The sequence below is a fragment of the Ischnura elegans genome, chromosome 1, assembly GCF_921293095.1.
Source record: "Ischnura elegans chromosome 1, ioIscEleg1.1, whole genome shotgun sequence".
NCBI lineage: Eukaryota > Metazoa > Arthropoda > Insecta > Odonata > Coenagrionidae > Ischnura > Ischnura elegans.
Window position 1 is genome coordinate 103,796,434 of NC_060246.1, and position 25,582 is coordinate 103,822,015.

Genomic DNA, 25,582 nt, shown 5'->3' on the forward strand with positions numbered 1-25,582 from the left:
TTATACTCCACACATGCCATAAAAAATTGTGGGTCATAACCGAGATAATATTCCAAACAAATGTAACCTACTCATTTGTCAACTAGTTTAGATTTCCTGTTATCAAATGATAAAGCCATGACAACACTAATATTCCGCAAATTTTCCTCATTCTTTAAAGGTAAATATGACCAGTTATGCAGTGAAAAACTTAGTCCCAAGCGGTCTCATGGTGGAATTTAAGAGACGATTTATTTAGCATCAAAAAAGCTGAGGAAGCCTATATAAAAATTAGGTAGTATTTTAGAAATCCAATGACACACGCTACTCAATCTAAGGACTATCCAAGACATTGTATTCCGAAGTACAATAATGCAGTGACAACACTATATCGACACTGCATTATTCATAGTGTTGAATAGAAGCTCACTTTCCATGAATGCCAGTTATAACTTGGTTACTAATTAAAGGCCATAGCTACATGTGCAAAAATGATATCATTGATACTCATCTCTAAATTATTCTCAGCAATCAATATTATAAGGATTAGTGATGATTTCCTAATTTAACAGCAAATTTATAAAAACAATATTATAATCAGCAAATGTGACAGAACTACATAGTATCAATATGACTGAACAAAACTTACACCCTTCACGGAGCCATGTTAAAACTCAATAAAATAACTAGCTAGAAGATATAACATACCAATATATAAATTTCAGACAACAGAGATAAAATGTATTGATTGAAAATTTATATTAATTCACTATGCTCTAGCAGATAATGTTTTCCATTAATTATTTAGTAAAAGCTACAAGCATTGAGAAAAACAACAGTAAGGGAAATGTACCTACATGAATAAGGAGAAAAGTATTGAAAAAATGCTGAAACAGAAATTTACAACAAATGGAGGCACATCAAAAAAAAAAGGAACAGCAGCACAATAAAATGAACAGTAAGAGCTCAAATAAGCATATGCACTAAACATTTAAAGATTGCACATGATTTTAAAAAAATCTATGCACAAAAAGCACATAATTCTAACAAATATCCAGCAAGGCAATAATTACACTGAAAGAAACATAAGTCTGTAACTGCAATTGAAATCCTTGAATATTTCTATAGCGAGAGAGAGAGAGAGAAAGAGAGAGCGGTAAATATGCTAAAAATCACTTCACTCTCCATGAAGAAATCTCATGATATGAAAAATCCTTCCTACATAAAATGATATGAGGAGTATTTGTGAATAAATGTTGATGGTTTTATATGTGTTGAAGTACCGAAATATTGTGTTATTTGTATTGCCTGATTTAGAAAAGTGTAGAAGTTCATCGTAGGTTGTGTAATACTGTGAGTCCTTTACAATGAAGAAAATAAAACAAGAATAAATCATGGAAAAAATGAGTTAAAGAATACTTAACAGTGCACTTTCATTTTTAATTATCTCCAAAAGTTGGGATCATTATACTACATAAACATAAGGGGCTACAGCAATCACAAATAAAATATTAGGAAAATAATTACCCTCAAGGAAGATATTTTCCTATTTCGGTAAAATCACATGCTAAATACATTAACATCTCGTCATACTCTATTCAATTGTGGTTAATTGACTGTAATGTAGCCAAATGGGCCTGATTCGTTTTCAAAATTAAACTTCTGCTCCTACATACAAAATCACATTTCTCAAAAGCATAATTGGCAGGTAAAAGTAAACAAAACTATGTACTCTCATCAGTAGCCATTAAATGCTGTGCAAAAAGATGATACTACAAAATTATCCTTAGTGGATTTTTAAGTGGAATAATTTCATGGAACTATCGCGACCAAAACTTAATGGGTGAATGGTAACATAATGGAATAATAGCTGTTACAGATGTTAGGAAAAAATGAATGCCAACAATTGATCCAAAAATGAGTGACTACATACAGAATGAAGCATCCCCAAACTGAGATATTACACGAATAAAATATTATCTTCCTTGAAGGTAATTGCAAATTTATTGGCTTAAATCCCCATGAAAAAGACACTTACTATTAATTTTGATATGCTGTATCCAACTGAACTCAATTTAAGACAAAATTATTATAACTTTCATTTGCCTACATGGCTCACAATAGTAAAGAACCTCCTGTATAAAATTTTTACGGGGTAATAAATTAAAACATAAAAAATTACTCCTTGCAATAAAATCCAAAATATGACCCGCACAATTAAAGCTGCTCAGAATTTTAGCCATTTCATCACATAAATTCAATTCACTACTTGCTTTGGGTCTTCATGATACATAAATGGCGTAAGTTGCCTTTTTAAGTTCTACATTCAAGCTAACACTTGAAAAATATAAAGGACTTCACATGTCTAAGAATGGGTAGTTCTGAAGAGATAAACCTGAAAGTTAGCACATTTGTCCTTTATTCGTATTTAATTAATTAGCTTTCCAGCCCAAAGCAACAATTATTTTACTAATGCAAAACCTAGAGACAAAAGTATCAGAAAAAAATATGAAATTTGAAGTGCAAAAGGCATATGATAAGATAATCAACTATCATGAAAAGAAAACTATCCCAAGAGAAATAAATTATAAAAACCTGGAGAAAGTAAAATTTTTTGGTTAGGAAAATCTGTAGTATGCTTGCACACACACGGATTGAAAAGAATAGTTTAAAAATAAAATGCGTACCAGGGTCATTTCTGCCTTTGCCACTATATCCATGCTTACGTTGGGTCTTATCAGAAGACACTTTGCATGAGGAAACACCTCTCCCTCTGCTGGGTGGCCTCCCTCTTCTTCCTCGCCCTTTAATTGAAACAATTGCCTGCTTCACAATTTGTACATATAATAATCACACAATTTTTCATTTCTACTGCAAATTTTGAATGAGTATGGCCAAATTGGGCATAGGTTAAGTCCAGAATGATATAAACCATCATTTCAAAAAGCCATTGTAATAAATTTAGACAATAATGCTTTTTTGATTTGAATGTCTTGCTTCTCATGAATCCACAACTTACCTGACTTTAATTGTTGAGATGTGACTTGTATTCAAAATGTGCTCATATCCATTCAAATGTTATTTACATCAAGAACATAACATTTTATACCAGTAAGAGAGCAAGCATGATCCTGGTACTTTGTTATATTATCACAATAAACCACTTAATCATACGTGTTAAATTTTTCTTATTGAATTTTGATTTCCTTCACTAAAATAATTTCGATCTTTCACAACAGTGGTGCACCACAAACTTAAGAGAGAAAATACTTGAACTCTCTTTATCTTCTCCAGTAAGCACGGATAAATCACTTAAGTTAAAATCAGGGTTATGATTACTCTTATTCCCACAATGATTCATATTCATAGAAATCATCAAGAGCAGACGCAATTATAACCATATTCCATGGGTAAAAATCATTTCATGATTGCATTGATGAAATACTCTCAACACTCATGCCAAAGATAGAATACTTTTAAATTCCAACATAAGCACTGATATCCACTTCTCAGAATATTTGTGCATTGCTTCAAACGAAGAGTATGACCAGAGCATGACTTCTCACCAGCCACTTATAAAAATGCCATTAACTTGGTTTCACATTTATAAAGTTTGGTATCTTCCCAGACTTTGCTTGTGCCATAATATAAAAATGCTATGTCATGCATTTGATCACAGGCACAAATTATCATTTTTAGTGGTCACCTGTTCACAGCATGTGGTGATTCACTGTTATTGGAACTATTAAATTAATGAAACTGATATTTCATCAAAGGAATATTTTAAATAAAATTAAAACAAATAATATCAGTCTCAACTTCTCAAGTTCTTGACTCAGTGAAGAAACTAAGGTAACTTTTCGTTAACTGAATAACTTTCAGTAAATATATAAAGTTATATAAATGCTTGTTATCATGTAAAATAGTCTCCTTCAACAAACCTTGGTAAGACATATTCAGTATTATGTCACTAAGCCAACCAAATACTTAGGCTAGCAAACACATGAGCATTGGCTCCACCGAAATCACTTATGATTTCAAAATGCTGATGAGGAAATATGAGGAATTGCTCATTCACTAATTATTATTCAAAAACTTCTTGTCACAACATTCAATCACTGAGATGTAAAAATGACATCTTTCAATTCTGATTCATCTATCAAACAGCCATAAAAAAATAAATTACTTCCAATAATATGCTTCATGCTACCTTGATACATTCTTTTTTCTTCTTTTTTTGTCATAATTGATCACATAGTCAGAATACTCGACACCACATTTCTTGCTGCCAATTCTTTTACTTTTCCTTAATGATTCATCTGCATCTTTGCTGGACTTAGGTTTCCTGCCCCTTCTTCGATGACACTTAGCATCCGACGAGGAGTCGTCATTTGTATCATTATCACTCTGAGGAAAAGAAAGTTCACCAGAATTGCCACTACTTGGTTTGGGGCAGTTACCTTTGCAGTCCACCATTTTGCAATTCCCACAACTGTTCTTTGCAAGCTCTTTGTGAATTTTGTTTTTATTTAAAAAGATCCTGAATGGCATTATGCGAGTGGTTTCTTTCTTTGACTCTGACGAGCTTCCCTTTTCCACAGCCTTCTGCACTATTGTGTATCGAGGAGCTTCCTTCCTGCTATCGTCATCATCATCATCATCTTCATCATCCTCCTCTTCCTCATCCCCATCGGCAGCTTCCCTCTCATCATCATCGTCATCTTCTTCATCATCATCCTCATCTCCTTCTTCTTCATCATCATCATCATCTTCTTCTTCGCCATAGTTTTGCGACACATGTTTACCAACTTCATTGTGCCGCAATCTACCACTGTTTGGAGCAACGTGCCTCCCATCAAGCTGGTGAGAAGCATTATTCACACGCCCTGATGCATCAGGGTGAACAACCTTTTCTCGGTAACTACTATCTGGAGTCTCTTTTCTCCTCTCCTGTGTTTGTTTACTACTAACACTTTGGTTCACTTTAACATTGGTCACAACAGTACTTTTGGTATCACATTTGTAAAGCTCTTGCTTTGAATTATTGGGATGTGAACTTGTCTGTGCTTTATAATATGAACTAGATGGGATTTGGTAACATTGAGAACTTTGAGCATGCTGACCATGGTACTCATTACTGTTAACTTTGAACGTCGAAGGACTGGAAGTGTATGTAGACGGATTGGATGGAGAACTGTATGATGATGGCTTAGCAGAATATGAAGAAGGCTTACAACTATAGGATGATGAACAACCATACATTGACGAGGAGGATGAGGAGCATGACGGCATGGATGAGGAACTAGTAGGAGAGGACAGAGAAGCAACACTGTAATTTGCCAAAGAGGAACTGCAACTGTAAGTTGATGTGGTGATGCAGGTTGAAACATTTAAATTAGATCCATGCAATTGGCTAATATTACTGGCATTGCCATACAAGGCTGAATCACAGACACTGCTGACAGCTTCCTCAGCACACTGCCCACAATGAGCATACAGGTTACGCTGCAAATTTTTCACCAGCGTATCATCATAATTAGAATTAGAGATAGAATGTGATGCACTTTGACTACCTAAGTATGAACTTTGCATATTATTTGGGGTACTGCACACCCGGTTATCCACAATAACACTTTTACTAGCTTTATTTGCCAAATATAAGCTATTCCACTTCTTCAGAAAATCATTATTTGAAAAATCAATGTCTGCTATACTTATCATTGGAGCTGTGGGATAAGAAGGGAAGCTTTCAAGCTTAGTCTTTGGCTGGGTATCAATCATGCTTGAGTCGGCTGCTGGCTCATAACAGAGTTTTGATACTTTTAAGCGCTTTTTCAGAGGAAGAGATGAATCAGAATTGAAATCATACGTGGGAGTTGATAATGACTGCTCAATCTTTTGCAACAATTTTTCATTTTGAGATCTCCATTCACTTGGAGTTTGATAAGTTCCAGGCACTTTTTCATAGTATGGATAGGATTTTTCATCAAGTATATAACTTTTATCATCCTCACCAAAAGTTTTATCAATCACACTAACTTTCTTTTCATTTGCACTCTCATCAGTTTCAACTGAATATGCATTTTGACTTTCAACACAGGCCTTTTCACTTTCACTGCAATTTTTATTACTTGTGCTGTAATTGCTGTCATTTGCTCCATATGTCTTCTCAGTCAGATCAAAGCCTTTGTCTGCTGATCTGGAGTCTTTCTCAGAGACACAGTAATTCTTTTCTGAAAGACCAATTGCCTTACTATCCACACTGTAATTCTTATCACTCTCACAGTAATTCTTATCACTTTCACAGTAATTCTTATCACTTTCACTGAAATTTTTATCACCCAATTCATAACTTTTCTCACATTGATTGTAAGCCTTTTCTATTTGACTGTAACTAGTCTTGCTCAAGTTGCTTGAGCCAAAATTGACACTGCCAACACTACACTCTGCACAGCTACAACGCCACAAATCTGAGATTGGGGGCAAAGCAGTTCCAGCACCAAGTCCAATATTGGTACTAATGGAGGGATAAGCACTTGCTGGAATGTTTGAAGTCTGTGATGCACTTACAAAGGAACCTTGCACATATTGTGCAGATGGAACTGTGGAATTTACTTTAGGGGTAGAATCATACTGAGAGGACTTACCGTTACCTCCCAATTCTACTCCCATAGGGACCGATAACATACCTCTTAATGTAGCCCTACTTTGAGCTGCATAGTTCCCTGCTTCCTCGGTGTCTCGTTTTCCAGATGGAGAGCGAGAATCGACTGATTGCTCTGGATGCGACTTAGAAGATTTCCTCCTCTTCAAAGGTGGATGCTGGGAACTTGTCTCACTTATATTCCTTTTGGAGGAGGTTTCCGCTCTTGAATAAGAGGCAGTGAGTCTATCGCTAATAGCTTGGTTTAATAACCTATGCTCCATAGGTTCCACAACAACACGAGCATTGTCCATACGGTGACTACCAATCTTAGGCGTATAACTTATTTGAGCATTATAGCCCACATCTTTTGTACAAGAGGCTATATCAGGAGATTTAGGATAGTTGGAGTGATAATAACTCATGCTAGAAACATCAGGAACACGCTCACTGGATACACCATGTTCTGAGGTTTTCGTAAGGTTATCACAAGAATCCATAGTTTCGTGGACACTTTCCACAGGATCTATTGCACTTTCACTACGAGGACTACTTGAACCACTGGCACTAGATGTTAAAAGTGGAGATGCCTCTGTGCTTGCACTCCCACTTTCACTGGAATTCATCATGAGACAACCCTGAGAATTGTGTCTCCCTGATGTAGAAGCACGAAGCTCTCTTTGACGACTATAAGACATGACAGCATCATGGTAAGACATTTTGCCCATCCCCCTTTTTGGCGTCGATTCAAAACTTTTTGACATGTCACTTTCAGTTATGTCATCATCTTCCTCTTCCTCCATCCACACTGAAGGAAGGACTGGCCTATCCAATTCATATGACTTCAAGTGTCTATCATAATGTATCCATTCATCAATTCTATACAGGCTTCGAGAATCATATAAACTGGGATTATCATCTTTTATAGTTTTGGAGTAGTAATTATCAACAATGCCAGTTTCATACCCACTTAAGTTAGCTGAAGGCTCTGGCTCAAGGTCATCATTTACAGGAGGATTGTCAGTTTCAAATTCAATACTTTCTCCAGAGAGAACATCTCTACTCAATGAATACTGCCTTTCTGAACACCCAAACATTTCAATAACCAAATCCTCATTGCCAGTGGCAAAAATGTTATCTAAAGGAGGTTGCCGTGTTAGTAAATCTCCATCATCACTAAGGACTATTTCATCCTCAGATGCTGGAACATCACACTTGGAACCCTGAGGCCTGAGGTCTTCCACAATTTCAACATCTGAGTAAGAATCCATCTGAGAATTTTTGTTCGCATCTGGAGTTTCATTTTCTACTGTTTCACTATTGTCACATACTTCCTGTTTTAATGAAGAGTCACATACTTCAACAACGGCATAAACAGAAACAGGAGTGATATTCTCCAAAGTCTTTGATTTTTGGTCCGTCAACTTCCCTTCCTCCAAAATAATTGGAGAGGAAGAAACCTGACTCTCTAGAACTCTTTCACTCAGTGGGTCTTTATTACTATCCACAGAGAATAGGTCTCGCCTTGCATTGTCAAATGAATTTCCACTCTCATCGGGTTGCACACATTTGGCATTTATTTCACTGGGAGTTAAAATTGACTCTTTTGTGAGCGAGGGGGATTTCGTATAATCCACAGACTTTTCAGAAGGTAAGCAACTGTTATCCACGTTACTACTTAGAACCTCTGATGCTGCTGTGTTATCAGTTTCAAATGAGGAGTCAACTGTTGAATTGTTTACTATTTCTTTTTTAACCTTTGGAACCAATGGTTCAATGACTGTGTTCAGTAAGTCTGACTCTTGAACTTGTGCACTAGGAGGACTATCACACTTTTCAGTTTTTGGTATCTCAAGCTGAGGCTCTATTTTAGCCTCTCTAATTTTCCCGTCGCAATCTGAAAATTGACATAGGGCTTGCCTGATTTTCCTTCCTTCTGAGACTTCAATTTGCTCCATGACCTTTTGAACCTTCATTTCATCATATTCCCCAATCTTAAGCATAGCTTGCTTCAATTTCAAATTATCACTATCGCCTATCTGAAGGAATGCTTGCTTAATATCCACCATGTCTGAATCCTCCATACAAGGAGGAGTTTGCTCCCTTTTACTTTCTTTTAACTCATCAACTTGAGGTGGAGTTTGAGGGAACTTCGCTTGGTTACTATCTTCTGCAACCAATTTAGCAGCCTTGGTCTTACTTTCACTTTCATCTGGCTTGTTTACCAGCTGAGTGGTTTTCGCTATGGCCACTTCAGTTGTTGTATCAGATGTTACTTGAAGAGTACTATCAGCCTTAGGGAGAGAGGCTAAAGACTTCCCTGAACCAACCTCTTCTACCACAGAGGGAATTTGATTTGAAGAGACTTTATCAGATTCTTCTACTTGAGAAACTTTCTTTCTGGCATTTTTAACTTTTGGCTCTTCAATGACAGGAGGTTGGTTGACAGATTTATCACTCTTATTTCCCACATTAGGAATGGCCTCTAATGTATGATCAGCAACTTCAACCCGAGGCAAAGCCTCACTAACTTCACAAGGGGGCTTTTCTTCCTGAATGGATGTAGGTTGCTTTAGTAGCTTTGCAACTTCAGGTTCTTCATCTACAGAAGAATCAGGCTTAACATGGTCAGCCTTTATAACCCTTATCTGGCTATTTTCCTCTGCCATTGCCTTAACGTGGTCAGCCTTAATAACTCTCATCTGGCTATGTTCCTCTCCCACTGCCTTAACAAGGTCAGCCTTTACAGCTTTTATCTGGCTATGCTCCTCTCCCACTGCCTTAACTTGGTCAGCCTTTATAGCTCCCATCTGGCTATGCTCCTCTGCCACAGGGGATTTAGACCGCACCGTAACTTGAGAGCTATCATCATTTACAGGCAAGGGTATTGCCAGCTTGGCCTGACTCTTATCCTCAGCTTGCTGTGAAGCTGCCTGTTTTGTTTTGACCTGGCTTTGATCACCACTAGTTGCTACCTTTTTCTTCTTTTTCTTTTTCACTTCTTTACCTTCTTTACCTTTTACTTTACTCAATTTTTTAGCCTGTTTTCCAGACTTTTCACTGGACTTCTTTTTCTTTTTGGTTCCTACACTCTTCACAACTTTTTGCTTCTTTTCTTTCTTTTTCCCAAGCTTCTTCTTTTTCTTCTTCGGAAGTTCTTCAGAGTCCACTACACTTGGCTTTTCAGCAGCTATATTATTCAACCTTTTAGCTTGGTGAGTATTTGACTCCACAATGGATATACTCGACCAAATGTCATTTATAAGGTTATTGCTGCAACCACTGTCACTCTGGAATTTAAATAACGATTTGTTAAAGGTATATACTCAAATAAAGATAAGTACAGCAGCAAAAATCAAGATGGCGGACAGAACTTACTTCATCTTCTTTTTCAGTGAATTGAGGAGATGAATCACCTGACTGACCACCAAAGAATAGTGGCTTATCAATTTCTACACCTAAAACTTGATTAAAAGCACCTTTAGGTGGTTTCTTCAAAGACTTTAAAAATTCCTGCAAATAAAAGTAGAAAATTAAAAATAATACAAATTGTAAAAACCTAAAAAAATAACATAGCTTAAAGGCAATACCAAGAAAATTGAAGAAGTCTGCCAACATTTCACCCAAAATTACCATGAAAGATTATCAAAAATACATTAATAAATTGGTAAGAAGGTAGATAAAAATAAAACCACATCTTCAAATGAAACGTTCATAGATAAAGAAAATTAAAAAAAAACTTCAATAATAGTCCCTAATTACCACATTGAGATTGTTTTAACAAGCAAAATAATTTCTAAAGACAGTATAAGAAAGAAACTAAGTATTAAACTCACCACTAAAAATACGGTAAAGAAAACATGGGATCTCAGAAGAATGACCATTTTGAAACTACCTGAACTTTGAAATTAAGAAACAACAGCTAAATTAATGCCTTGAAAAAAACGATTAGAGATAATAGCTGCAGAAACATTAACTTTTATAAAACAATTTTGAAGAGTCTGCCGAAGAGAGTTCAAAATTAACAAAAATGTAAAGCAGATGAGCATTGTTCACATGAAAAAATGGCCACAAACAAATCACTTATGTGTTTAATTGGAGATAACTTTAAATAGAGATATGGATAATAGAGGTTTTCCTGCAAAAGACTATGGAATTATGACTTTATAATAATCCTACCCAAATGAGATTTTAAGATTGCCAGGATGTCACATGTTCTTTAACCCTTTCCGCGCAGCTGGACATGAATTCTCCTCCACGGAATCCTAGCTAAAGGGCGACACGACATGAATTCTTGTCCCCTCCCCAGCGGCTTTTATACCGGTACCACTACATCCAAGTCGTTCGGAGGGGCTCTAGTGGGCTCACAGTCGTCTGTTACACTTCTACCATTGCTTGAGGAAGGTCAATTTTTCTTGTTTTTGTGATTCTTACGATCGAAGACGCTTTCAATTGGAAGTATGTATACATTATCTTTTCTTTTACTATTTCATTATCTGTTGTAAATGTGTGCGATTTGCCTCTTATTTAGCTTTTTGTGTATTGATATATATGCTACATATACATACAGTACACTCCGGATTATCCAGGCTAATGATGGGGAGAGACGGCACGAATAATCGGAAAACACGGATAATGCAAACTTTCATTTAAATGTCTTGTAATGTTCATAATTTACGTAAAACAAACAATATTTCATTATTTATGCAGTTATTCTGTTATTAAAATTTAAAAAGTGATTGTCTTTAGCTCCAAGAAACTACAAGAAAAATGAAACACCCAGGAGACAGCTGAATCCTGGCTGGGAACTGAGGAAAACTAAAAGAGAGATACTTGTGAGGTTTGCTTTCTTCGCCAATTTGCAATATTTTTAGCAGCGATAACATGGCTGTACTCGTATTATTAATGCTCCATGTAAGTCCTGGTTTTGAAAACCACTCAGGGTGCCTTCACAGTTCAGCGTTGCATTGACGCCGTGGCTCGTGAGCCAATCAGAGCCCGTCTTTGAGGATTGATGACGTCATGTCGCCAACTCGCTGTGTCGACGCAGAAAAATTGAAACTGTCGCATTTTCTCTGTGCGAAGGTGTCAGGACGCCGATGATTTCAAATTGGTGTTTATTTATAGAAAGTTTAGGTATACAAATATGCCAGATTAGTTCTAATGGGAGTGACAAATGCTAAGATTTCATTATTTACCATTATTTTAAGTATTAAGTACAGATATTTCGTATCTTTCCTAAACATATGACAAATATTAACCCTAAATTATATTATAATCACTGAGGAGCATAGATTAGCTTAACACATACTAGTAAATGGTATCACAAGCTAAATACAGTGTGATAGCTCCTTGTTGGTGACTACGGTCATTTAAATTCCAATTCATGTACAATAATTGTGCACCCATGATCTTCTCAGTTGAAGCTATTCACATAACATGTCCGGGACGATCTGTTTGAACAACAGTTACCATAGATAAATATTCCTGATATCATTCCACGTTACTCATGTTCACTGAGTGTATGAAATTTGCTATTTTTTGTATATTACGAGTTAGGAAAGAAAATTTAAAGGTCATAATAGGCAAGGGCCGTCATTACATACATTATTATCGACTTTATGGTCGCCATATTAACTTCCATTGCTATTTGTAGTTAAGAAGAATATTTTAAGAAATGAAATTGCGTAAAAATGCACAAAACAACATATGTATTGAGCGTTTGGCTCGAAATCATAAGATGATATGCTCCTGGGCCGATTTTTAGGAGCTGACGCTTATTGCCTGTCATTTGTTTTCGCAATGCAGATCTGTGAAGGGCAAAATTTGCTAGCGGGGTGGGAGCTCTCGAGGCGTCGACGTAACGCCTAACTTTGAAGACACCCTCATCCGTGGCGAGATCATGGATACAGAAAAGTGGTTTGCACAAATGCTTCAAAACCATTGTTCAACTTCAAAAACAACACTGTTAGGCACCACACCACGTAGTCGCTTCTCACACAAGTTGCCCAGGTTGCAACAGTTGTGCGACTTGTATCTGTGATCAAGGAGCACGGTCGCGTGAGGCTTGGAAAACAGGAACATGGTGCTCCTGTGAATGGAGCTATGTGTGATCGCTTCTGTTTTACGAAGGGGATACTAACGGAAATAACAAGCCCAGTGTATCTTAGCATTAATGCCGTAATTCCGCTGATTTAGGGTCAGATTTTTTTTATCAAGATCTCGGAAAAAATTGAGCGAGAGTGAATATCAGTTAAACAGAATGCAAAATAGAGTTATTCTTCAGCATTTAATAGCATAGCAATACACACTCGAAGGTTTACTAATTAATATCATAAATATTTAAATTACATTTACCATATTCAGAAACATTTTTTAAAATCATGGAAAATGACACCAAACGCGCCATAGTTTCATAAAAGTAAACAAAGATTATTTTGCTATGTTCCCTAATTTATCCGTTCATCACTGAACCAAATGGTACTAAAATCAAGTCTTTTTGTTTTTATCAAGATCTTACAAATAGTGGAAAATGATCATTGTCCAAAATGTTTTATAAAATCCATAAAAGTATGTCATTGTACTATATGAGTATGAAAAGCTTCCATTTATCATATCTCAGAATGGTTAAAAGACGATGATGAAAAAAAAGAGTGGAGCAATCCACCCTGAGGGAGAGTCCTCAACCCTTGGCGTCCCTAGTCAGTCCCCTGCAATCTCCTGTCCCTCAGGCTATTCCGGAGGACATTCCTCCACCGAAGTCCAAGAGAATGGGAACTTCTGGAGTTATGATCTCCTCAAAGGAACTTTGGAGGCTCCTAGAAAAGGAAGATGATGGTAGTGGGACTGATGAGGATGAAGGTAGTGACTTCTCCGGTGACACTGTGTGGAGCAGGAGCGATGACAATGAATCAAAGGAGGATGGGGATCCCTTGCAGGGTAATGTGTTACTGTTGCCAGAATCAGGCCTCCCAAGCACCTCTTTGAAACCACCACTGCCAGACTGAGAGAGACCACATACACCTTCTGACAGACCAGCAAAAGACCCCCATTCCAATTTCCAAGACCCCTGGTATGAATGCTTCGCCTCAAGGAGACCAACCTCCCAACTTGTTTAACCTTTTACTGTCTGACAGTATTCTTGAATTGACAAAGAGAGAGACAAATAGATATACTGACGAGCAGAAGGCGCACAATGTAGCCTCAAAAGCAACGATTGTTAAATGGAAGCCGTCGACGAAAGAGAAGAATTCCTTGTTTTCCTAGGCGTCCTGTATCACATGGGAACAATTCCATTGAACAGGATAGCTGACTTTTGGAGCAGGGACTTCATATTTAACTTTCCCTGCTTTCGGGGATGCATGCGCCATGACAGGTTCTCGAGTATTTTGAAATTTTTGCGATTTGCCGAAAACCCAGAACCTGGTCAGCCTCAGACAAATGACTGACTATATAAAATTTGCCCCCCAATCGACTTCTTTCATGACTCCATAACTAATGCCGTGACTCCGACACAAAAACTCTGCAACGATGAGTCTATGCTTCTCTGGAGGGGGCGACTTGTTTTTCGAATGTTTTTGAAGGGGAAGAAACATAAATAGGGAATCGAAATTTATGTGCTAACGGAACATTCCGGTTTAGTTTTCAGATTTAACGTTTACACAGGATCTATAGATGCTGATGTAGGAGGCCGAGGCCACGTTGACACTGCTGTAAATAATCTGAGGGCCACCTTGATGCTGGCCATACATTATATATGGATGACTACAAAACAGCATCAATTTGACTGTGGATGACTACAAAACAGCGGGATATTTGCTAATTAGTTTCATTGGAAGCTCATCAACAAAGTGTTCCCGAATATGATTGATCACCACAAAAATCACAAATGGTTGATTGAGCGAGAAATTTTGACGGCCTAGCACGAAGATGTGGATGACTAAAAAAGGTAAATCAGGATCAAATACTCTGCATGAATTCAAATCTTTTAACTGTTAAATAAAGACGAAGTCACCAACTACCAATCTGAATATTTAAAGTCCTTGGACATAACTAGCTTACCGCGGCACGATTTACAGCTTAAGGTAGGCTCTGTGTTCATGATCATTCGAAACCTAAACTAACAAAAACTATCAAACGGAACGCGTTTGGTGATTTAAAAAAAACTGATAATGAATGTGATTCACGGGACTATACTCAAAGGAAAATTCAAAGATGAGAAAGTACTCATTCCGAAGATTCCATGATCCCAACTTTATGCGCCCAAAGTTTTTCATTTTGGTCGTAAATTGTCATAAAGTATGTCACCATTTGGGTAACTATTCATAACGAGACTCAGATATAGACAGAGAAATTTATTTTCATCTCTTTAGTTAGCGAGAAAAACATTGTTTTTAAATTTTTAATACTATTTGTTTTTTAATCTTTATTTCTGGATGCTAAGAATAGTTAAGAGAGTTTATGGTGGCTAACAATCAGTCATAATGAGTTTTTGCCTGCCATCAAAGGTGGCAACCTTCCATTGCAGACATTAAAACAGAAGAAGATTTATCAATTTGGCACAAAGGACCCTTAAGTCCATCGGCCAACACAGCTATCGCAACTAAATTCCAATCTAACATTGTGTAATGATTATTTTAATAACATAAGGCATGATTTTTTCATATGTTATCATTGCATTTGTTTTGATGTGTGTTTATGGGGTACTATTGTGACATCCCCCCAGATCAAATTCTGGATCTGGCCTAGGTTGCTCATGATCCGACAAATTTCTTCAAGGTGTTCCTGAACCAATGAATACAGCAGTCCCAAGGCCTCATCAGGATTGGATATTATATTCAATGGCTACGAAATCAAGACATGGATAGGAAAGTTCCAACAATGTTGCAGAAGAATTTAGTGATATGGATATTCTGATAGTGGTGAATACATACAATTAAGTTAACAAAAATGATCTCACTTGGCCTGCATCAATTGAATTAAACAAGGAAGAATATTAAAAAGCAATCAACCTCTTATCAATTTCAATCAGAGAGAACAATCAGAACACAGTTTTATAGTGAAATAATGGTTCACAAGAGAATTATTCTGATAGCTGCAGCTAAAAGATTCAGAACAAATTGTAAGTAATGTGATATATAAGGAAACTATTAAAAGAAAACAGATTTAACAGGAAATGGGTGAGTGAAACTTAAATTAACATAACTAGTATTAATGTTACTTACCACATTCCTCTGAATTTCATAACTTTCCTGAATGTAGTTCCCACCAAAAATTTTAAGTAATCGACCCAGGAAAAAAAAAGAATCACTTGCACTTCAATATATTCCCCCATACTTTTATCCTGGGAGATATTGAGGACAGAGTGGGGACACTACTTTAATTAATTAATTACAGTATTAAATTAATTAAAGTATTACTAATTAATTAAAAGAAGAAATTAATTAATTAATTTTTGAGCTAAAACCAAAGAGAATTTAAGTAAGAACTTTCAGCTTTTCTAATTCAGTTTTTGCCTTGGAAATTCACTAATAATTGGGTCCCTTGAATTACACTAACAAGGCATTACTGTAGTCACAAAAAATTACCCACCTTCAAAAATGGAAAAGGAGGCGAAATTGGGTCACAGCCTAGCAAGAGTGCAGAAATTATTTATGAAACGATTCATTAAAGTCTAATACGCAGCATTAAAAGGTCCAAAAAATTTCAACTTGATCAGATATTAACAAAAATGAACCCTACATTGCTGTCTTCACTGGCATTGCATCTCACTTCATAAAGGAGGAAATGCGATGGAAAAATAATGCATTTATTGCATATACTGAGGGACCCTAAGCACTTCATACATCATAAATCCAGGATTTCTCTACCAAGGCACTGGAAGTGAAAAATATAACATATACTAATAACACTACTTACTTGACACGCATTTTTCACGTTAAAATTTGATTGCATTAAAAATAATGTGATGTTCTTCTTAGTTTTTGGAATTCTAGGCAATACATTGTCCATTGCCTTGATGCTTTCCATTAAATGTGGTGGAGTATGCAATTTCTGCAAAGCTGTTTTGTTAATTCGCTTCCTTTCCTCAACATCACGAAAAATATTTTTCCACCTTTTAAAAGCCAACAAACACCTCACATATAGCATCTCATGCATTGGGTAGGTGCTTAAGTTGTTTAGAAGTTTCCTGAATAAAAAGAGATACATATTGCAGTTGATTGAAACACACAAAGAAGTCACACAAAGTTTAGTTTGAGCACCAATACTTAATAGTATTCTAAACAACAATGACATAGCACTATCTGTTTATGTAATTATTTTCTGTTCAAGAACACGAGAAGAGGTAAAGAATATCAAAAGATCATCACCACAATTGAAACATTCAAGAAATTTTAATGATACTTATATTATTTTCTTATGTGCACTCGGTACCACGGCCAAGTCTTTTCTCTACACAACGAAGATCACAGAAATATTTTTAGGCTCAGTAAATTATCTGTGAGACAAAAAAAAAGCTACTTAGAAGTTAGCAATGCTTAACTCCAGCTGGTGTGCCTAACATGAGGTAAATCCATCACCAACTCTGCATTTTGCATGCTATAATTTTACGCTGTACCTATACTTTGGCCCCTCTATCAATACCCAAAAATGTCAAAATAGCTTAGAGCTTCAAAATCGGTTTTTTTTGTAATAGTACTCACCACAACAAAGGGTGGCAAACTTCACGGTAATTCTTGGTGATAAATTTTGTCATAAGAATGGCATCAAGCATATGATCCTCTGAGTTATCTGAAATAAAGACATAATTTGCAGAAATGATGAAATACAAATAGAGAATAAAAAAAAAAACTTCCATGCATTCCTAGCTTATAAAACTAATGATTTATCATAACCATAAATAATGCCATACACATGATTAGCTATTCATGTATTCACTAAAAAACTAAGTATTTACTCAAGAAGCCTGGTATTGCGAGTACCACATACAGTAAGTATGACATGATAAGAGAGAGGTAACATACCACCAAAAGACCCATGATTATTCCAGTATTCCATACAGTATCAAGTATTTTACCAGTTAATGAAGGTTTAAACAATGTGCCGTGATTGGTTATGTCGCTTCAAAGACGGTCATTTCAATGTTGACGACCGTCCACGTGAAGGAAGACCAAAAACCTTTGAAGACATTGAAATGGTGGCATTGCTCCATGAAGATCCATGTCAAATTCAAGAAGGAGGCATTCATGAATAAGAATGAGCTGATGAGGGGATTGCTTGGAAGGATTATAAAGAGAAGGCTAGTGATGAGACTGATGTGGAGTGCACTTAATCTTGCGGAAAAATGGCCACTTAAAGAGGGAGGCGAGAAAAGACTGGGCAGCAGCAGGCGAGATAAGGGGGGACGGCACAAGTGTGAAAAGAAGAGGCGGAGGGGAAGGAAAATGCTCCCTCCATCTTTCAAGCAACAAGGCTACGAACGCTACGTCAAGGGTGAACACATAATATCTTGATATTTTGTGACGTCGTTGCCTTCAAAGTGAAGCAGGGCCTGCTAACAAGGAGAGACCACGTACCTAGCTCCACCTTTTTCAATGTCATGTTTTTTATGGCATTTGGAATGGCGAACACATCACTGAACTGGTAGTGGTTCCATTGAGTGGGCCTAGGTTTTGCTGTAATTAATTAATTTTCATGGGGTACTTTCTTATGCGGCTTAAATCATTGATTTGAAATAACAGACTTTTATTTCTGACTATTTATTTAATGAAATAATATAAGCTTAATTGCAAGTAAACTCCTTTTTCAGCAATGTGAATTACAATAGTGTTTGAGTGACAAGGTAATTTTTATCCTTTTTGTGTGCTTCTTAATAACATTTTTATGCATGCCGCTGCTCACCTCCAGCTTTAGTTATAAGTGGTCTCGGAAAAAGCTGTTTTCATTTTTTATTTGAAAATTGATCAGTATAAGCTACACAAAACATTAAAGTTCGGGGGAACACTAACCCTTTCTTGTTTAGTATTCTTGCTGTAATTGAAATTACATCAAAACAGGGGAAAAAATGAAGAAATCAAGGAAAGAAAAAATTGAGGAGACCGGGTTGCAAACGCAGGTCTCCACGTTAACCTGACGACGCTGACCACTAGACCAACACAACTCTTGACTTGTGCGCTGTAATTTTACGAAATTATAAGGCATCTTGAAAGTACCGCATTAATATTAATTAATTACAGCCTAACTAAAGCCCATTCAATGGAACTACTACCAGTTCAATGATGTGTTTGCCATTCCGACTGCCATAAAATATACGACATTGAAAAAGGCGGAGCAAGATATGTGGCTCTCCTTGTAAGTGATATAGGCCGCTCACGTTTCCAGTCCATCTCGTCTTGTGTGAGTGTGCTCATGCTATGCTTGTTTATTTTAAATTATACTTTTTGGACAACGCTGAATATTGGTATAATCTTGTTGTAACTAGGAAGTTTGGTGTCAATCAATTAGAGCTTAAAAAACTTAAGTACTCTCAGAAATTGGTTGCATTTGATCTAATACTTTTTGAATTTCTTGTATGTCATCCAATAACCCAAAGCTATCAAGACACCTTTGAGCACAGTAGGTGACTCACCTAACATTTGGCCTCCAGAAACAGAGGATTGAAGCAGGTAGGCTTATAAAGGTCAGTTGGTGAGATGGGGTAGGGATGAAACACGTTTCCATTGCTCTTGTGTAACTTGATATTTTCCTTTGAAGGTAATGATTTATTGTGTGTGTGGTCTTGGAAAGGAAAAAAAAAATGCCTGAGGCATGGGCTGATGACGGGCCAAGGTTGGTTTTGTGAAATCTGCAACGTAGTTACTTTTGATGTAGTTATTATCATATGGCGGTGAGATTCCCCCAGTGGTTGTTTAATCTCTTGGAAGAGTCAAACTGTGTACTTGTCATGTGCAACAAAAATTAGTGCACCCACCCCCAAAGACAAAATTCACTATGAACTAAATGAATAACGAGTTCATAACGAGTCTTGCTCATGTTGAAAAACAATATTGGCAAGCCTAGCTGTTCATTGAAAGCATTAATGCAACAGCATCCTAAGAGCCATAAAAAATAGACACTTTTAGTTGCCAGCCATATTGGAGCATGCCTGCACTCTGGGACATGATGTGAAATTTGACTATGCCAGAATCATAGAGAAAGATGGTATATATTATCTCAAACTTGTCTGTGAATCGATTGAGATAGCCCTGACAGCTGGCATCTTCCACCTGAAGACAATGGCAGTAAGGCTGGTGATATAGTTGGCTTTTACTATACAGCAAGCGATGTGGTAGTAACAAAAAAATTGAGAATTTGGAATCCATGTCCAATAAAAATTCTGTTTCCAAAAATAAAGATCGGCAAATATTTAAAAACTCACCCAGAAATATATACAGGGACGAGGTTAACCTTGATGCCACCTTTTTATGACTCTCTTTACCCCGCCTGAAAAGAGAGAGTATCCACTTTTAACACATACGCATCAAACAATCTTAATAGGTAAAACTATAAACAATACAGTAACTTTAACTAACATCTATCAACTAAAAAAGCAAAGTACAATGATGGGAAAGCAAGCATATGAGCTTAAACTCAATTTGTCTTCAGATTATATTATCTTTACTGATCCTCATTAGGGCCGTTTTACACCATGAATTTTCATTCGAATGAATTGCAAATAACCATCACCCACCATGTAAAATGGAAATTTCCGTTATTCAAATTCATGTTAGAGCATATTAACATGTTCTAATTTGCTTTGCATAATTTCCCAAAGATCTTTTGAGAGCATTTCTATCCCTGCAGACTTATTTTTGATTATGGAAATTAGGAGGAAGCAAACACTGAGATAACATTGAGCCAACTTTATGGTAGAAAGGAGACGGATGCTAAGGTGTACCCCTTCGGAAATAGAGCAGGCCCCTTCCTTTTTTTCTTTTCTAGGAATGACCTTTGTTCAACTGCTTTGTGGAGGCTGTGCACCCGATGGGACCCCAAACATAAAAACTCTTATTCGACTGGCCTTCACCCTTGCAGAGCCTTTGATCTATGCTAATTTCCAGTATATTTTATGCAAGGGTTGAGGAGCTGGGCACTTCAGTGTCAATGAGGAACTTTAAATATTTCGTCTCCAAAGAGTAGGATTTTTATGAGCGAGAAACATCTTCCAGTTCTTCCCCAAATTATGTTTTCACTTACTTTCTAATTTACTAAATCAAAACCGTAAAGACTTCTGATAGCCATTCCAGAGGCTTTAAAAAATCTGCATGTGGTCGGAAAAAATGTTATAATCATTATGCATTATTGATAGTCACACCAGTTTGCATCGTTTCTGCACCGGAAATTTGCTGAAATCATTCACCGTGTAAAGTGGGTGTTTCAATCGATCACGCGAATGATTTCATTCGCAAGATCATTCAAATGAAAATTCACCATGTAAAGCGGCCTTATGGAATATAGTATACAATGTCATCACGGGAGCTCATAGAAGTTCACAAAACAAAGGAAAAATAGAGCAAATAATAATAGCTTTGAAAAACTACAGTTGTTTCTTCATTATGTTGTCAGCACAGGCTCTTATGGAGATTCATTTGCCATTAACATCATCTTAAGGTATGCATATTTCAGTATAATCAACAATAGTTTATTCATCTTAACTCATGAAATTGGGTTAGATCATTTCCCATTAATATCATCAATAAATTATGTACTCACAGTTAGACAAGCACAGTCCAAATTTTAATAGTATTTCATCACTAAAGTGAAAATATATAACCATAGGTAGAAGTAGATAATTCAAGAATTTAATGTAAGCCATTTTTCTACTTACAAAGATGCTTTGATTTCCATGTCCATGAACATAGACACTAAGGCTGTCATTTTTTCTAGGTAGAATGAATGCTCCAGGGTCTGAAAAAGACATAAAAGAAAGTAACAACAGGGTATGTAACTACATGAACATTAATCCATTCCATTCGAAACAAATCCACATCCAGGCTGTTTAAACCTCTGACTAATACATAAACAGCATAAACTCATGCAGCACGCACCTCACTTTTTTTCTATTTAAAAAAGTATATTATAAGGATACACTGATTCCTAGCCATTTAGAAGGACTTAAATCCACTACGGTCTTCCTTGCAAGCACAGGTTTATTTCATAGGCAAAAAAAGGGTCATTTTTAAGAGTTCCTTTATTGGTTTACATTACAAGACACTAATGAAGGCTCCACATTTTCACCGAGCCTTTCACTATCCCAAAATCTTTTTTACGCACTAAAATTAAATATAAAATACCAAGGACTAAAGACATACCTCCTTAATTTCCTGATAGAACAGGTGAAAGAAAATCAAGGTATCATTCATGCTTTTCTTCAGTTTGGCAGCACGGTTTGGCTTTGTATAGCAATCCTTAACATTAGGCGTCACATTCCTGAAAAAATATAAAATTAATCAATATAAAATGTAAAACATTATAATTCATACAAAAATAATTTAGTATCCAAGTTTAATGACTACAAAAAACCCCTTGCAATCAAATTAATTTCAACAACACTCGTTCTTGATAATCACAGTCACCACCACTGTGCTCAACAATGTAACCAAAGAACAACCCAAAAATCCTATTAGCACATGAAGGCTGCAATTGTACAGTGCTTTTTGTTGTAAACTTAATAGCATCGAACCACCAAATATAATTAATCATAGACTTATCTACCTATGTTCACATTCAGTGAACAGTCATCAATCCTAAGAATGGTTTGAACAGCTCTCCATTCTACGAGGTGAGTTCAATAAGTAATGCAACATATTTTTTTTTCACCTCCAATTTTGGTTGAAAAAACTTGGCATTTCTTGTGGTACATTTTCAAATATTTCCCCTTTGTCTCATAAAAGTTCCATTGAGTTCTCTACATGCTCTACGGAGCTGTTAAAATGGCGTCTGTGACAGAGGTGCATTCCAAAAACCAGCAGTGATTGAGTTTCTTTTGGTGGAAAACCAGGGTATCTCAGATATTCATAGGCGCTTGCAGCATGTCTTCAGTGATCTGGTCGCGGCAAAAGCACCATAAGTCGTTGGGCAACGCATTTTTCATCAACGCCGCTACAGGGATGATGTTGAATGGATATTATGTTGAAAAATTGTGTTGTGTAGCTAAAAGATTGGGGAATAAAAAATAGGCTGAATTAAACAACCCCTTTTTCCGGAGCGGGGGAGGGGGAGAGAGGGTGGGGAAGTATTGCATTACCTACTGAACTCTCCTCAAATTATCCTTTTGTCCAATTGCACTCTAAATCAGGAATTCCCTGATCCTGCCAACACCCCAAATCCAGCAAATAGAAGGGATTACACTGCCAAATATTATGTTTCATTTGTGATGCAATGGATGTAATGAAGGCTCTCAACAAATTTAACCATTGAGCACTCGATAATTTTGCCTCTAGAGCAGTTTGAGGTTTCAACTTGAATTCTGGACCAAAAACGCATTTCTCCAGCGATGCCATGTTGATGACGTTTGAACCTCATGATATCTGCATTACTTGCATTGACTCACTTTGCATTGACTTTCAACATTACTCCCACGTGAATACATCTCAGAGAAAAAATGAATGAAGCTTAAACAGACATAATTAATAATGAAGTATTTTGGCAAACTTAGTACTCCTGGTAGGTAGAATACAAAAATCACAAATAAAAATCAAAAAATCTAACAAGAAAAAATAAGATGCACACATATATACATATATATTCATCGGAAGTGACTTATTTTTTCTGTGCCTGGCTTAATACGATCGACTCTCGCTAATATGCACAATGTTATAACGAAGTTCTCGTTTAATGAAGCAAATTGTTGGCCCCGACAAAAAGACTTATCCAATCTATAGTAAAAGAAACGTTATCACAAAACTTTCGTTATTATGAAATTACAAACCTCAGTTCCAGTTCAGTCAGGGGCTATATAAAGAGAACTTTATAAGAAGTTCCACGAATAAGCAAAACACTCACAGCATTTTTCAAGGTGGACATTAACTACACTACGTCATTATCATTGCACTACGACTTTACTACTTTGAGTTCTCTTCATGCACTGTGCCCAAGAGCATGAATTATAATTCATACTCCAGTGGGAGATACTTCAGTATCCACGAAACATTATATAATACACTTCATTCCTGTGGAATCATGGTGACCCACCAGTAAATTACAATCAGTATGTCCTCTTCTTACGAACATTCTATTTCTGAACTTCCAGAGATATAAACATACGAAAAATTCAAGCGTGCCATAACTTTCAAATTTGGCACCTTTGAAGTTGGCCAATGCGACAGTGTGGCATTTGGCATGCGATGAACTTGCACTTCGGGCACAGTCTGAACAGTGTCAATTAAATCGGTTGTGAAATCAGTAACTGTTCAGCATTTTGCCCCTTCTTCCTTTCCACGGACAGCGCATTTTATTTGGCTCCATCCACATCACATGCACAGCTAGATCAGTTCGTCAGAATCGTGATTATGCAACATTTTACTGCAGTGTTGTATTGTGCAAGATAACCACACTTTTCAATTACTTACATAGATTTATCAACTTACAAACAAGGCCTCTGATCAAATCTTGTTCGTTTGTCGAGGACTTACTGCATTCGGGAGGATTCAACCTTCAATTGCATCGCAGCAGCCAAGGAGTTTCACATGGATGCACTTCCTTCTTTTTTGGAAGGGAGGTGTGTTTCATCATCATCATTAGTCAACAATCCTAAGATTGGTTTGAGACAGCTCTCCATTTCTTTCCCCTATCTGCTAACCTTTTAATAGCGAAGCATTTATTCTCTTTTACATCCTTTGTAACCTGTCCTATGTAACTCATTCAGGGCTGTCCCTTGCCCTTCTTCTCTTCCACTTGTGCTTCTACTGTAGTCTTCATCAGGCCATCGTGCCTCAAAATGTGGTCAACTAAGTTGTCCCGTCTTTTGATTAAGGTTTTTAGGAGGCTTCTCTTTTCTCCCACTCTTCTCAGCACTTCCTCGTTACTAACAGTCAATCCATTTTATCTTCATAATTCTTTGGTAGCACCGCATTTCGAATGCTTCCACTCTTGTCTTCTCTGCTGCAGTCAACGTCCAAGCCTCGCTTCCATAGAGAATCATACTCCACTGACTGACTGACTTCTACTGACTATTTTTTCTAGCTTCGTCCATCGTTGGTAATTTGGCTTCCCAAGTAAGAAAACTCTTTCACCTCTTCAAGCTTAAGCTTTCCTCAGTTAATCTTTATCTTAGCCTCCTCTCTTTTGCTGCAAACTAATATCTTAGTGTCCTTTTTGCTGATTTTCACTTGATATCTGGCCATTTTCCTTTCCATATTTGTCATTAGTCTTCTTCAAATCCTCCTCTGACTCGACTATCACTGCTAGGTTTATCTTCTGTTGAGTACATATCGCAGATAGTTTTATACAGTCGAGTTAAGACCTTATCTCCTGCATTTTTTATTAGCTCTGCTGGAATGTCATCCATTCCTGGGGCCTTATTCTTTTGCAGGTATCTCACAGCAGCATCAAATTCCGATCTTAAGATGCTCGCTCCAATGTCATCCTTTTCAGCTTCACTTTCCTCTTCGATAATTTTTGAGCTAAGTTTGCTTCCATAGTATAATTCCTCCAGGTATTCCTTCCATATCTCTGCTTGGTCTTCGTTTTCAATTACAGTGGAACCTCGATCTTTCGTTTTTCAGGGGGATGGACGAAAAAAACAATGAATGCGGGAAAACGATCAATGCTGGAATGTTTGGCTAGGTTGCCCAGGAAACAGGATATATTTTTTCCTTGTACATAATTATGATTTTCGGTATCGGATTCAAACAAGATTTTAGCTAATTACAGGAATACTAGTACTTTATGACACCAGATGAGCAGATGAATGCCGATTGT

The 25,582-nt window shown here is 36.7% G+C and overlaps 1 protein-coding gene across 2 annotated transcripts in view; it reads right to left on the reverse strand.

Annotated features, from left to right (window-relative positions):
• LOC124167545 overlaps positions 1 to 25,582 on the reverse strand; it is a 97,183-nt gene that overhangs the window by 34,672 nt on the left and 36,929 nt on the right. For both annotated transcript variants that reach the window (XM_046545503.1, XM_046545512.1), the window contains 8 exons: positions 21,973 to 22,090; positions 21,489 to 21,568; positions 20,040 to 20,104; positions 17,326 to 17,413; positions 16,541 to 16,811; positions 10,001 to 10,135; positions 6,669 to 9,912; positions 2,667 to 2,783 (listed from right to left, as the gene is read on the reverse strand). In XM_046545503.1, the coding sequence (XP_046401459.1) occupies positions 2,667 to 2,783; positions 6,669 to 9,912; positions 10,001 to 10,135; positions 16,541 to 16,811; positions 17,326 to 17,413; positions 20,040 to 20,104; positions 21,489 to 21,568; positions 21,973 to 22,090 (4,118 nt within the window). The remainder of the gene's footprint in view (positions 1 to 2,666; positions 2,784 to 6,668; positions 9,913 to 10,000; positions 10,136 to 16,540; positions 16,812 to 17,325; positions 17,414 to 20,039; positions 20,105 to 21,488; positions 21,569 to 21,972; positions 22,091 to 25,582) is intronic.